This window comes from Myodes glareolus, chromosome 26, assembly GCF_982192425.1.
Source record: "Myodes glareolus chromosome 26, mMyoGla1.1, whole genome shotgun sequence".
NCBI classification, from domain to species: domain Eukaryota; kingdom Metazoa; phylum Chordata; class Mammalia; order Rodentia; family Cricetidae; genus Myodes; species Myodes glareolus.
The window spans coordinates 45,056,648-45,072,500 of NC_142051.1; the positions used below are offsets into that span (position 1 = coordinate 45,056,648).

The 15,853-nt window shown below is 46.3% G+C and overlaps 1 protein-coding gene across 1 annotated transcript in view; it reads right to left on the reverse strand.

The window, feature by feature from the left end:
• The window catches only part of Syn3 (synapsin III), a 413,622-nt gene that overhangs the window by 69,358 nt on the left and 328,411 nt on the right, over nt 1–15,853 (reverse strand). The window contains exon 7 of the mRNA XM_087902074.1: nt 5,438–5,500. Coding sequence (XP_087758200.1) covers nt 5,438–5,500 — 63 coding nt within the window. The remainder of the gene's footprint in view (nt 1–5,437; nt 5,501–15,853) is intronic.

The following is a 15,853-nucleotide window of genomic DNA, read 5'->3' on the forward strand; positions in this document are numbered from 1 at the left end:
TCAGGAGTGCTGCTTACAGTGCCCCTAGTCCTTCTATACTAGATAACTCTCCTTTTCATTAGTTGTTCGTCACTTACCAACCTGTCAATCTTCTAGCTGTGCACTCTTCCTTTACTCTGGAGATCATGCATTTATGTCTCTATCCTCCGAGCTGGCTACATTGTAAGACCTTATTTCAAAATGTAACATAACTATGGAAAAGGACACACAACACAAAGGGCAGTTCTGTGGGTAGTTACAAAACAAACATCCCTGTGGAATCATCCAAGTCAAGAATGGTGCCCATTTCCACCTCAGCTCAGGCAGCACTTGTCTTCCACCCTGAAGGTGACCTCTACACCTTTTAGTTTGCAATGCTGGAGATGAACTGGGGCCTTGTGCAGGTTGGGTAAAGATTCAACTACTGATCTCCAGATCTGCCTTTCTTGGGTTTCCTGGACATTTTATCACCTGAAAATATCCCAGGGAACCTATAGCTTCCTGAGGGCTTTCAGCTTCATGTGAGTGAAATTATCTAAATCAGCACCCCTTGGTTTTCGACTTAGTTCTCTCAGTGGTGTGTTCATGAGGTTCATGCATGCTGCACATGTAGTTTAGCTTGCTTGTATTGCTGAAACATCCTGCTTGCATGAACTCACTGTGATTTTTGTCTACTGCTGACAGATGAGATCTGGAAAATTAACATCAAAGCTATCAAAAACAACTGCTTTGGTTTGTGTATGATGCATTTAGAACTAGATATGTCCAAAGAACTCCTTTGTCTTCAGCTTTGTAGACAAGAGGTTCTGTGTTCTTGCCAACACTTAGTGTTATCAATTGTTTCATTGTTAGCTACAATGGTTATACATTTCATTTTCTCAACAGATGATAGAGTAGAATCTATGCATATTTGGCATTTGTTGATGGTTTTGGCAACTTGACACTTGGTTGACTCATTCTGAACTTGCAGCCAAGGGATAAGAACTTGTAGTCTCTGGAGCTGTTTAGTCATCTCTCCTACTGACTTCAGTTGGGTTTGGGGTCCTCACAACAGGTCAAGAATCCTTCATTCTATGGACAGCTATTATCCACCAAGTGCCCCTTTGTTCTATGCACTGAGCTACAACTTCAAAGTTTCTCCTAATTCTTACACCCAGCATGTGACATTAATACTTTCATTATTTTCACTTTACAAAAGAAGGAACTATGCGGGGAAGGCTAGGTAAGGTAACTTACAGCATCTCAACTCACAAGCAGTGGGACCTAGTTTCAAATGAAGATCCTTAGTTGCTATGATGTGCTGCTTCCAAAGAGGAAAACATCGAAAACGTAATAATGTAAAGACTATAAAAATCTGCATCTGTGAATGCTTACATCCCTTATATAAAATGACAATAGTATCTGTACCTTCTGTATAGCTACAATATCTAACGCCTATACACACTTGCCATACATTTAGTAAACAATGGGATGAAAAATAGAAATGTTCTTTGTTTTAATGCAAGGGAGTTAGCCTATCTCTGTCTTGTTTTTTCAGGTTTATTGGGTTCCTTGACCTCCCAGGCCCACCTAGCCTTTTGCAGCTTTCCCATACCATCTTGGCAGCTTGATTGTGTTCTTCTCAGTGGCATAGTCTTACTCATCACCACCACTGACCATTATTTACTTGACTTTTGACATCAAGTGTCAACTCATTCAGACGTCTTTCCCATGTGGTTTGGGAGGTGAATGGCTCAGGGAGGGTTCTGATGTCATGAATGAATTAATCCATCTATTGAATTGTTATAATCATGTTGTGCTCTGCTCAAAACATTTCCACATTGTGTTAAAAAGGGTTCTTTCAGCTAGCCCCTGAGAGAATCCACTGTGGCAGGAGACTCCATGTGCTAGGTGGGATTGAGTTCTTCTTTAAGCTCTACATTCTTTTCATGGTCTTCCATCATACCCCATGTATTTATACCCCGTTGTCTATTTATTTACTATTGAAATAGGTTCTCACTGGGCAGCTCAGGCTAGTCTTGAGTACTAGGACTATAGGCATCATCACACCTGGCTTATTCCTTACTTACATATGAGATGGTCTCCACAATGTTTTGAGGGCAGGGACTGGGTCCTATTGGTTGTCTGACTCCCAGTGTAGAACAGGCACAGGTCTGCGGTGTACCACCCGAGTACATGTGCTTGAGGGTGGATCAATGATTGCACCAATTGGGTCCTGAATGGGCTTTGCAAAATACCAGGGTCACTGATACCTCCTTACCAGGCACTTCAGGGCATGCTTTCCCTGCTGATCTCCAGCCACCCATCTCTCTTCTTATGAAAAGGTACAAAGACTATAGGAGCTACGTGTTGTGTTCTTTACCCTCTCGGCATGAACATGACATCATCTGCCCAGTCAGCTTTCCCAGAGTGTTCTTTGCAACTTTTTTCATTTCACATCTACGGGGAAGAGCCCCCTTCCCTCCATGTCAGCATTCTTGAAAACCCATGTTTACTTTGGTCTATATCACCTTCTCGCTTTGGAGATTGACTTCTTGACCTTCGGGACATCCCTCTTGCTGACGCATGACATTCAACTCTCTAGGCGCTTTCTAATTTCCACTTGGTGATTATTTTAAGCGTTAGTGATATAATTAAGTCCTTGGGAGCCCTCTGACTTTACCAGAGTTGTTCAAGATGGTGATGGTGGACAGACAACAAGGGGCAACGCGAGAAACAGGCTCAGGTGACAAGAACTTGGTGGCTCTTTGGACATGGAGGAGGTGGAGATGACTCACATGTTTCTGAGTTGTTTGTGTTGGAGATGGAAGATCACCCCGGGGCTGGGATCTGCTAGTCAAACGCTCTACCCCTGAGCTACCCTCGTCCTTTGGTTTCGGTTTTGAAATAACAGAATGACAGGTTTCTGCTCCAGATATGGAAGTCACAGGAGAGGAAGAAGATGAAGAGGAGGTGTTGGGGGGGGGACATTGGACATTGTTTGGGATGTTACCATGCAGACAAGGTAACAAAAGACAGGAGGTGATTGGAGACATAGGAAATATGACTCAGGAGGCTACTACTGACGTGAGGATGACAGCTGAAGCTGAGGGAGCTCGTGAGAGATAATGGTGTGCTTATGGCGCGGCCATGGTCAGGGGATGACGCAGGAGAGTTTGTCCTTTAAAGACACTGGAGACAGAATCCACGAAACAGAGGAAGAAAGCCAGGAGAAGAACCCGAATCAGAGGCCACTAGGGAAAAAGTCTGGGGATAAGAAGGGATGCTCAGAAAGCTTAAGTGATGTAGAGACATCAGTTCAGGACAGAAGAATTAGCATGGATTAGCATGAAGGCCATTGGGAACCATGGGGAGGGCGCATTCCACCCAGATGGTGGGTGAAGGAGTGGGCAAAGATGGGATAGGCTTCTAGAGGAGGATTCACCCATCTGTTCACCAGTTCCCATTATCAGCACTCAGGCAGTTACTCTGCCTGCTCCCAGAGACCTAGCAGGACAAGTCAGCAGCAGCAGCTGTGTGCCCCTACCACAGTTACCAAGTAGAGCACTCTCTCTAAGTAATAAAAGACAAGCCCTTCCTGACCCCCACTCCTCCTACTCCCCTTCAGAGGCCAGCCTCTGCATGTCCCCCAGTAAACCTCCCACACAAGCTCTGTTGCTTGCTGTGACTTTGTGGTGTCCCTCAGTTCCAACCACCAAGGTTGCCTTCCTGCTGCCCTTAAACTATCACACCAGGTCCTGGGATATAGAAATGGGAAAAGAGGCAAGCGTTCCTTTCTTTATCCTGTGGATGTTCCAAGGAGTCTGGACAGAGGTACATGGTTTGGATATTAACCCCCCCCCCGTCCCCAAACTCGTGTTAAGTGTGTGTCCCCACTGCAGTAATTTAGAAACAGAGGCTTGGGAGGGGGGATTGGGTCAGGAGGGCTCAGATCTCATCAATGAATTCATAGCCTAAAGGGTTTGAAGGGCAGTGGCTTTGTTACTCTCATTTCTTCAGCTGCCTTGACAAGAACAGTTTTGAGTCAACACACCCTCTCTGCTGCGGTGAACTGTGTCAGCATAGGGCCCCAAACAGGGCCAAGTGGTCATGAATCAAAAACTCTGAAACAGGAAGAAATAGACAGACAGACAGACAGACAGACAGACAAGCAAACTTCCTAGAAGCTGATTTTCTTACACATTTTGTCTCATGGACAGTAGGCTGATTCACATTGAAAGACTCACTTTAGAGGCTGTTCATTAGAATCACTAACAGACGAAGAAGCCCAAAGGGGCTGGTTTAGAACTTGCCCCACCCTGCCCTGCCTCACCCTAAACCTTTGACCCTCTCCTTATGCCACCTGAATGGAAAGAGCACAGGTAGGAAGGGATCCGGGAGGCAGTCTGGCAGGTAGAGAAGAATATAGGTATGGAGTGATGAATTGTATAGCTGTCTGAGCTGGTCAAGGCAAGACCCCTCCCCCCTTGTCATTTAGTCCTTGCTGAGGCCCAAGAGGTATCTTGCTATAGCTCCCCACTGCCCACAACTCTAGGATTGCATTTTCCTCTTGTCTGGGGCCCACCCATCTCTCTCTCCTCTCACAGGAGGTAGGTACATGAACCCAAGCTGTCTCCCAGGGGATATGATGCTGGGAAGAGAGACCTCAGTCAGGGGTCCAAAACCAAGTTTAGCTTTGAGACTTGCAACTGAGAGGTTGACCAGTACAGCTGCCCTGGGTGTCATCTGTGACTGTTTAAAGTACTTTGTTTAGTTTGGCAGAAGCCTGCTGACTCCAGGGCTCCTGCTGGGAGTCCTGTTTGCACTTCGGTGGTGCTAGCCCAGCAGGTGATGGAGGGACAAATAAGGCAGAAGCTTACAGCACTAGAAGATAATAGCTACTTGACACAAAAGAGTCATTGTCAACAAACGTTTTTCCTTCATGTCTCTTAAGTTATAACCGTGGAGAACTGTAAGTTATCAATTCAAGGTGATGTTCACAGCTCAGGCTGAGGAGAGAGACAGTCAGTGTAAGCTTTGGGGAGTCAGCTGGGAGCAGAGGGAGGTGAATTGTAGATTACTTCTAACACTCTCTTTCGGAGACTGTGTCAGTGGGGAGGGGCAGCAGATAGTTTGGGAGAGTTGTAGGGAACTACAGCAGTGCAGGAGGGGCAGCAGACAGTCTGGGGGAGTCCTGGGGACTGCACCAGTGTAGGAGGGGCAGCAGACAGTCTGGGGGAGTCCTGGGGACTGCACCAGTGTAGGAGGGGCAGCAGACAGTCTAGGGGAGTCCTGGGGACTGCACCAGTGCAGGAGGGGCAGCAGACAGTCTGGGGGAGTCCTGGGGACTGCACCAGTGTAGGAGGGGCAGCAGACAGTCTAGGGGAGTCCTGGGGACTGCACCAGTGTAGGAGGGGCAGCAGATAGTCTGGAAGATGTGGCTATATTGACTGTATGCAAAGCTCTTCTCATACCTTACCTTTCCCATGCCAGCATGGGCATGTCCCAGCTTGATCACCACGGGGAAGTGTGGGGCTGTGAGCTGAAAGACACAAGAGGAAATCACTCATTAATCTCACAGCATTGCCATGGGGAGGCTCTGGGCTGTCTGTTCTGTAGGAAGGTTCACTCACAGAATGTTGTCAGGGATTCTCACAGAAAGCTCTGCAGGTGTTCAGCCTGTGCTCCAGAAAGCCTGTGCACATCTGGGCTCTCAGAACCAGCTTGCCTGGGAGCACCCAACAGCCTGTAGAGAAAGAGGTGTCCCAGACAACTGATTTAAAATTCTGACTTTCCAGGCAGTGATGGTGCACACCTTTAATCCCAGCACCTGGGAGGCAGAGGCAGGAGGATCTCTGTGAGTTCGAGTCCAGCTTGATCTACAAGAACTAGTTCCAGGACAGGCTCCAAAGCTACAGAGAAACCCTGACTTAAAAACCAAATAATAATAATAATAATAATAAAATTCTGACTTTACCATAGTGCAACTGCAGGCAAAGCATGACATAGATCCATGTCTGTTTCCTCATTGGCAAAATGGGGATGATAATACCAATATTCCCACAATGGGATGGTCATGAAAATGACAGGAATTCTTTCCCTATTTTATGTTCATGGGTGCTTTGCCTACATGTATGTATGTGTTCCACACCACATGTGTGTCTGGTGCCCACGGAAGCCAGAAGAGAGCATTGAATCCTGTAGAATGGTAGTTACAGATGGTTCTGGGTTGCCTTGTAGTTGCTGGGAATTGAATCCAGACCCTCCAGAAGAGCAGTCAATGCTCTTAACTCCTGAGGCATCCCTTCAGTCCCATGTCAGGCATTCTAAAGCTTTGAGTTCGGAGGATGGCAGCTTCATTTTCCTGGCACACTTCTACCTCCAATAATACTCCAGGTGCCTAGCAAGTCTCCTTCCTCCTAGCCTTCTTTAGGGCACTGCAGGAGTTCAAGGCCACTTTGCTACTAGCATTTATCAGTTATGTCTTATAGGCACTGTGCTAAATAGCCTCACGATGGTGGCTTCTTTGGAGCATTGCACTGCTTTCCAGGCAACTGTCTTTGCCTGCCTGGTGCCCTGTTACATTGCCAGTCTCGCAGACATTTCTAATGCCAACACAGGGCTGAATACAGAATCTGTGCTTCACTCTGTTCTGTCAGCATCATTTTCTGGAGGGGTGTGGGCCTATCTCCCTTTGATACAAATAAAGAGTGCTGGGAGGAGAGACCAAGAGGAAACCAATGCTCACATCTGCACTTTTGTTCCTTTCATGTCATTCCTACATCGTCTGAAGGGTGTTTGCTTGGTTTGTAGGAGTCTATTCTGGTTTGCTTGAGGTCAAAGTTTATCTCTCCTTGTCACATAGCAGTGATGTCAGTCTCTTCCTTTTGGATCATGCTGTCCCGCAACAGGGGCCATCATACCCCCTTCTCTAGGCTGTACAGATAGTTTGTCACCCTGTCCTGGGGTGTTCCCAGCAATGCACTTGTCCCCGAGAGCTCATCTTTTCTCCTTTGGTGTCTACTACACAATCTTGCCCAGTGGTCATCTGTGGATCACAAAACCACCAAAGGAAGTCAATTGCAAACTTGATTGTATTAAGACAAACCTAAGAGATGAATGGAGCACACTTCTGAGTGTATTTGTGAGTGTGTTTCCAGAGCTGACTCGACTGTGAGACTTTGACCTAATGGATGATCGATGGTGGACTAATTGATCAAGGTCAATGGATGACCTTGGTGAACTCAAAGCAGGATGGCCCTGCTGGGAGCTGGTAAAACATCAGTGGTGGGCTCTTGTTGGCAGACAACACCGTTGTTCTTGGGAACTACACCCTGCCCCGGCCCCTTATTATCCGAGTGCCACTCTGCTCCCGCTCCACAAAGATGGGAGCTGTTGCAACACCCCCTCCCCATGATGGACTGACCCATAGGAAACTGAATCACAATAAATCCTTCCTCCATTATGTGTCTGTTTCAAGTATTTTGTCATAACAATGAGAGAGGGAAAAAAAGCAAGGTATACATCATCTCATCACCTCCCACAATGCCTCTTGAGGCAATCTGGAGGAGGTACTCAGTATTATTGTTGTTGTTGTTGTTATTTAAGAATTTTAACAGATAAGAAAATGTTGCCAGATGTGAGCTGAGGACTTCAAGTGGGTTCTGTAATCCCCAAGCTCAGTTTGTATAATTTCCCCCCTATTTCAGGCAAAATATTACCATGCTCCTGTACTCAAGGTGAACCAGTTTATCTTTTTAAATAAAAAAGTAACATTTGATTTTGATACCAAAAGCAATATTCAGTCAGTGGAAAAGTTTGGAAATAAATTACAATAACTTATTAAGTATAAAAAAGGGCAATAATAATTGTCCCAGACTTCTCGTCTGCTGGTCTGAGAGAAAAAAAAAGCCCTATAGTTGCTTTTTATTTATTCTGTTTTTATGAAATTGAGAGCACAGTGCATATCCAATTTTGTTCCCCACTCTTTGTACCTGATAATAAGCAGCGAGAGTGTTTCTGGTGGTTATTATTTGTTGGTTTAACAGTTATAAAGTAATTTCCATCAGAAAGAGACTTCAAGAGCAGCTTTGGGCCATCATGTTGATGAAACAAAACACTGCCCAAGCAATTGAAAACCATGATATGATTCTTTCCTTGATGTAAGCCGTTCCCTCCCACCCTAGAGGAAACCAGTGCACAGATTCTGTGTTTATTCTTCCCCTGCATCTATTCGTAACCGTAACATCATATAATTTCTAACAAACATTGTGCATCTTTAAACTTCAGCTTTTGTGCTTTAAAAACATATTCTTTTGCAATTCCATACACACACACACCACATACACATGTGTGTGTGCACTTGTACACACACACACACACACACACACACACACACACTCATGTACTTTGACTATGTTCCCCTTATTCTTTTTTATCTACTCCTTTCTCCCCTCAAGTCCTTCACCTTCTTCCATGTCTTTTTATTTGTGGCATACTACACATAATCAGGGTTGCCTGCAAGAAAAATGGGTGGGGGATCCACTTATTTGAACAAGGCCTATGGGTGGCTGCACTACTGAGGAATATGATTCTTCCACCGTCAACCTTTAACTGCCTACAGCACCTTAGGGAAGGGTGAGGCCTTTTGAGCCTCTCCTCATCCATGATGGAGGCTGATGGGCCCAGTCTTGTACAGGCTTTGCGTAGTAACCACTGCTCCTGTGAGTTCATGGGGGTGCAACAGTCAAATCAGAGGGAAGGAGGCACTAACTCTGGGAGAAAGAGGGAGAGGTTTAGGAAAACTGGGTGACGAAAAAGGAGATTAGAGGCTCTAGCCCCACAGCGCCAGCTGATCTGGGCTGGAATGAGATGAAATCACAACCCAAGGGAATCATGACCACACCAGGAGGAACACTGTCTGGATGCTCCAAGTTGGGTAATTCCAGTGTCAAGACTTTGATTGTGATGGTTAGCACTGTTAGTGAACTTTAATGGATTGAGAGACACAAGAGGAATCAGTAAAGCACAGCTCTCTCTCTCTGATGTGTCTGTGAGGGCATTGTCAGTCAGATTGCAAGGGCTACGACCTAAGCAATGGTTAATCTATTGATGGATTCAGACTTTGAAAAATATTACCAAAAGGCAGAGGCAATTATAGAAGATGGATAGGGCCTAGGGAGAGGAAGTGGCTCATGTGGGTGTGTCCTTGGAGGGCAGACCTTCTATGTTGTTCTGCCTCATAATATACCCAGAACCAAGGATTGTGGTATTGGAAGAGGGAGCTGCTTGTTCTTCCCAGATGCCCCGCTAGCTTAGACCCGAAATAATCACATAGAAAGTGTATTAATTAAATCACTGCTTGGCCCATTAGCTCTAGTTTCTTATTAGCTAACTCTCACATATTAATTTAACCCATTTCTATTAATCTGTGTATCGCCACATGGCAGTGGCTTACCAGGTAAAGTTCCATCTGGCTCCAGCAGGGCTACATGGCTTCTCTCTGACTCCGCCCTCTTCCTCCCAGCATTCAGTTTAGTTTTCCCCACCTAGCTTTGTTCCCCTATAGCTCTGCTACAGGCCCAAAGCAGTTTCTTTATTAACCAACGGTATTGACAGCATACAGAGGGGAATCTCACATCATGCTTCCATTTCCCAGTGCTGGGACTACAGGCATCTGCTGCTACACTCAGGATTTTATGTGGAGGATAGGGATCTGAACTCAGTTTCTCATGCTTAAGTAGCAAGAATTTCACCATCTTCTCAGCCCACCTTTCTGCCTTTGTCATATATTTTTCTGGCATCTGTTGTTCATGCCTTTTCTAGCTTAGGTGACCAATCAATCACCTGCCTGAGTCCTTTTGCCCCATGCTCACACATCTGTCTTTTTACACACTTGTTGCACATAAATAGTTGGCATTGTGTTTATTTTTTCAAAAATATCTCTTTCTCACTTGCTTTTATAATGCTGGGGATGGAGCCCAGGGCCTGCTTTGCCACTGAACTACACCTCTGCCCACTCTTAAAACTCTGCATTTTATATCAAGCACACTCCTTCCATTGTGACAGGTGTAGTCCTAACACGATCATTGCAATAGCTACACCATATTCCATGTGCATCTGTGTTGCCTGAGGTTTCTGTCCTGCCTGGTTCCCGCAATCTTTAAGTCCCAAAGAAATCACACAGAGGTCTACATTAGTTATAAACTGATTGGCACATTAGCTCAGGCTTCTTATTAACTCTTATAACTTATATTAGCCCATATTCTTGTCTATGCTAGCCATGTGGCTTGGTACCTTATTCAGCAAGGCAGTCACATCTTGCTTGCTCTGTGGCTGGGTCAGGACAGCAGACCAAGCTTTCCTTTTCCCAGAATCCTCCTGTTCTCATTGACCCGCCTCTACTTCCTGCCTAGTTGTCCCACTTATACTTCCTGCCTGGCTACTGGCCAATCAGCATTTATTTAAAATGTAAGTGACATAATACAGACCATTGTCCCACACCACATCTGTCCTGCAATACTTTAGCCATTTTCCTGGGGATGAACTAAGATGTGTATGGTTCTCTCTCTCCATCTCCTTCTTCCCCTCCTTCCCTGCTACTGCAAACCAAATCCCACTAAACACTTTTGCTCACACGTCTTTTGGAACTATATTTCATCTCCAAGGGGCTAGACTTGGAGCTTTTCAAAGGGAGATATGTAGAATTCGGAGACATTGTGATAGGTTTCTGTCATAAGTCATTTGATCTGCAGAAATCAAAGTCCTGAATTATGTAAAGAGTCTGCCCATGAAAATGACATCTCCCTGATGAAGACAGATGGTTTTCCAGCCAGGAGTAGAAACCAGGAACCTCTTGTGCAATGTACCTTAGCTTCTCTCCTTCCTCACCACTATAGATGGGGAACAAGCCACTCAGCACTGCCCCATGTTAATCATCTCTTCTGCCATGTTCCTTCCCCTCCATACTGTTTCTATGGATCCCAAGGGCTGTTCCTATTTCCATCCATTTGCCACATGCCAGCCCCTCCCCAAGCACAGACAGGTCACAGAGGACAGAAAACATCTTGTTGGCTAGGCTATTTTTTCTCTTCCCTTCACAACAATAGCTTTATTTAGTTTCCTTGGGGATGGCTTCTCAGGGACCCTTTTCCCGGTCCCATGGCCCCAGACACTGCAGGGTTCAGTACTGCCCCATGGCAAGAGGCCTGACATCCTGTTAGAGAGGGGACAGATCCATCTTTGAAAAGAGATTCTCCACCCTGATAAGGCCTTATTCAATAGTACCCAAATAAGCTAAAATAAGTGGGGCGGCCCTGTGTTCTTGCAGGGGTGTTCCCTTGGGAAGGTCAGAGTCCAACAGGCTTAGCCAAGGCCAGCATTCTATCAACGGCATCCTCACACTGAAGCTGGAACTAAAACTCTACAGTGGATGCTTGGGGATGGTCTATGCAGCTTCCTACCCAAGGCTATATTTCCTCTATACTCTGGGTAACGGAGATTTAAGCATGGGAAGAATTGCATCCTTGCTGAACATTGGTACGGCTTGAGTGTGTCTCCAAGGGTTCATGGAGGAAGCCTGGTCTCTAGCTTTGTGTTGAGGCAGCAGGACCTTTAAGAGGGGGTGCCAAGTTGGTTAGGTCTTTGTGGGGCCTGGCTAGCTTTGCAAGGCTGGGTTGTGGAAGACCTCAAACCAAGGCCTTCCCTGCTGCTTAAGCTCCCTCCCTCATCATATGATCACACACTGTTCCGGTAAGTCATGCAGGAAAAGGGAGCCACAACTGAGGAGTCGATGTCTCTTATCGATTGTGGTTGAGACCTGAGGACTGTCCTAAGGTACAGATCTGGCCCAAGAAGGCCAGCAGACACCTCAGACTTAACCTCACAGCCAGGGTGCTGACAGCCAATCACAAACAGAAAGCACAAACACCTTCAGTCACTTGTCCTGCCATGCACCTGGATGCCTAACATAGGCATGGCACCTCCCCTGCCTTCCTTAACTCTTAAGCTAACCAGGCCCAGGGTTGGCACTCAGGAAGGCCTAGGAGGCGTTTGCTGAGTGCCTGTGGTCTCTTTGCTCTGATAATTCCACCTCTGTCTCACCTTACCTCCTACTGCTTTTAGTGTCTTGGAAAAATACTGGTAGCAAATTTGGAATAATAATTTGGTAGACCATGCCTACCGACAAGCAAGCATTCCTTTCTCTTACATTTCCTGTTCCCCCGAGAAATGCAACAGCCAGAAGCAAACCCACAGGTTGGCAGCATCTGCCTGCGGACAAGCTCTCCTTGTTCTTCTTGCCTGTGTGAGCTTAGGGTTCACAGCAGGCTCAGGCTGCCAGGATATTACCCTTACCACCTCAGGGACTCTCTAGGTGCTACTCACATGCAGAGGGCATCCTCAGAGGAAGAGTTTGTCTGGGGGGGAGCCAAATAATCCTGAAGGGGCAGGATACAGCAGACCACCTTCATGCTCCTAAAGATAGGCCGCCTCGGGATCCCCAAACTTCTGGGCTGCCTACGGTTCTTTCCTCTCCCTTCCCCTTCTTCCTGTCCTTTCCTTTTATTCACATTTTTAAAAAAGATTTTTTTCTTTAGCTATGGTCTAACTATACTACACATGTGACCTATCTTCCCACAGGAGTCTCTTTGGGCAGGTCTCTTACTCTCCCTGGTTGGTTTGAATAAAAATGGTCCCTCTAGGCTCTCTGGGAGTGGCACTATTAGGAGAGGTGGTCTTGTTGGAGTAGGTGTGGCTTTGTTGGAGGAAGTGTGTCACTGGAGGTGGGCTTTGAGGTTTCCAGTGCTCAAGACAGATCAGTGTGCCATTCTGTTTCTGCTGTCTGTGGATCAGATGTGGGCCTCTCAGCTGCCTCTCCAGCACCATGTCTGCCTGCACACCACAATGATTCTCCTCCATGATGATAATGGACCAACCCTCTGAATGTAAGCCAGCCCATTTAGAAGTTCCATTTTCTTCTTTTATAAGGGTCGCCATGGTCACGGATGTTTCATCACAGCAATAGCAACCCTAACCAAGACACCCCCTCCCAGGTGCTTTGTCTGTAAAAGGAATGAAGTACACACCCGCACACCATTGTTGTGGGATCCAAGTCTGCATGTGAACCACACACGTTTGGATTTGGACCCCACATAGTTCTCTGTGGGCAACAGAAATGGCATTCCCTGAAGAGCAACCCAAACACCCCAACCTTACCATCCATTCCAGCGATGGACATTGTTTTAAAGTTTTATTTATTGTTTTAGAGAAGGTCTCTGGGTCCCACTGAGGCCAGGTTGGCCCTGGACACCTCCTGCCTCCATTTTCCCAGGGATGTGACAGCAATCATATACATGCCCGGCTCAATATTTGGCGATGTTGAGGCTCAATTCTGGGATTTCATAGATGTTAGGCAAGAATCTGCTGATGAGTTACAGTCCTGCTGTAGGAAATCCTTCAGCCAGTAGCCTTTAAGTTATCCACGCACTTGGGCGTGGCCTCTTATACTATAAATGCTGAGGCTACCTTTCAGTGTCTTTCATAGGTAGGAGACGACCAAGAACCAGGTAGAGGCTAGGGCCTGTGCTGAAGGGTGAGACAGTTCTCTGGCTAATGAAGGAAGAGGATGTCTGATTCGAGAAGCCATATCTTCTCTGTGTCTCCTGGTGGCCAGCTGTGCTTCGCTGTGGCCTGATAGTAGACACACCCCACTTAATTCCCACGAGCCCCATCACAGTGTTGCTACTTCTGACTCATGAACCAGAACCCCAAGACCTAATTAAATAATTGTTCAGCTAGTGCTGAAGCCAAATCCATGCTTGAGGACTGTACTGTTTCTCACACTGGCCTGAGTCATAGGGATGACCCAGACCCTACTCTATAGAGAATCATGGGATGAAGGGGCCAGTGGATCACACAAGAATGATTTCAACTCAGCTACATAGTCCGGCTGGCTGCTTCAAGAGGAAAGGAGTATTGAAGAGGTTATCACAGACCATGAGCAAGGTGGCATTTGGACTAGGTTTTGCAGATAAAGTCAGTTTGCCTAATAAAGAAAGAGGCATTGCAGGCAGATGCAATGAGGACACGACACAAAAGTAGAAATTTCAGAAAGTTCAGGAACCATCAGACCCAACCATGGGGAAATCCTGCAAGGGAGAGGCTAGCCAATATCTAAGCTCAGTGAGGGTCCCACTTTGTTTCTGCTCTCTCTCTCTCTAAATGAGGGTAGACACATAGTCACTGCGTTCTCTGCATGATCTGGGGGTTTACGCTAAAAATATCAGCTTATAAAATGTACACATTTAAACCAAACCACAAATTTGGTTACTTTGTTTTGGATGCCTGCTTCCCTGCCTCCCCAAACCTAGAGTTTCCAAAAATGAAGTCTTCTCTTCTTCTTTCAGGAACACATGTTGAAGTGTTTTCAGATGAAAGGACAGAATGTCTTGAGTTTTCTTTAAAATAATCCCATGCGGTCTGGATGTGGAAGTGAGTCTGGCGTGGTCACAGACGGGGTCTGCACTGGAGCTGAGCAGGGACACAGGCATAGTGCGGGTGCTACTTTGTGTTCATGTGTCTTTGAGCATTTCCATCACAAGTCATTTTTATGTGTGTATGACACGTGTATGTACATGTGTGCACATGAAAAGCATCTTCCTTAGTCTCTCTCCACCTTATTTTTTGAGACGGGGTCTCTCATTGAACCGGGAACTCACCAATTTGGCTAGACTGGCTGGTCAGTGAGCATTAGGGATCCTCCTGTCTCTGCATCCTCAACTCAAGCATCGTATGTGCCATCATCATGTTTAGGTTTTTTACGTTGGTGCTTGGAATCAGTTCCTTATGCATGTGTGGCAGGCATTGTACCAACTGAGCTACTCTCCAATCTCACAGACCATTTCTTTCAGGGTCCCTCTTACTCAGTGTGGACTCCCAGAGTCCCAGAATGTATACCATAGCTAGGTATGAGTATAAATGATGGTGTGACCACAGGGCATGGAACCAAACCAACAAAATTGACTCTGTGGCTTAGGCTGCAACCTGCAGGTGGTAGGCACCAGACAGAACTGATACAATTCAGTTTTCACTCAGGACAGGGCACCCAGAATACTGATTAGCAGGAAAGTAGCAGTAATGGGTAGGAGTAAGGAAGGACTGGGAACAGATGAAGGATCCAGCCTGAGGCTTGGCAGCTTGCTCTCTACTTCACATTGTCCCCAGGTTGTGCTGAGGTGGTGTCCATGGCTTAGGATGGAGTCATGAAGCTCCTAGCGTATCTTTACATCATCACGTCTCCAATATAGATAAATTTTAGAACAGGTAGTTACATACTGGACTTGAGGCTGCAGTCCTGTCCTCCTGGCTGCCACTGAGATAGGACGCTTACAAGTTCAAGGCTTGGACTCTAGAGAATAGATAATACCTTGTGATGATAGGTTCATGAGAATTGCTTGATGGCCAGACCAAGGGTGACGTCTTGTCCTGCCTCTGAGCCCCTCCTTGTTCAGACAAGCTGCCTGATGGCAGCTGGCTCTCTATGAATAGAAAAACCCCAGGAAGCAGAGGCTTTCTCAACACCAACAGATCTCTGCCAGATGAATGAGCTAGCCCAGGTCTGACCCAGCTTAGAGCAGCCTCTCCATAATTGTCTACAGGCTGGAGGGAATGGAAGTGAGATCACACCGGTGTCTGAGGAGGAGGGGTGGGGGGCTCTGTTCTCCCCTAGGATAAAGCCATTTCCTCTTAGCTCCAAAGCTTCAGAGAGGCATGGCTTTCCAAGCGGAATAGGGCTGGGCAGAAACAAACCAGGCACAAGGTTTCTTCATTAATATGTCAACCTTTTAAAATTATGTCTCCATCTTTCTCTTGGCTCCTTAGTGTGGGGTTTCCTCAT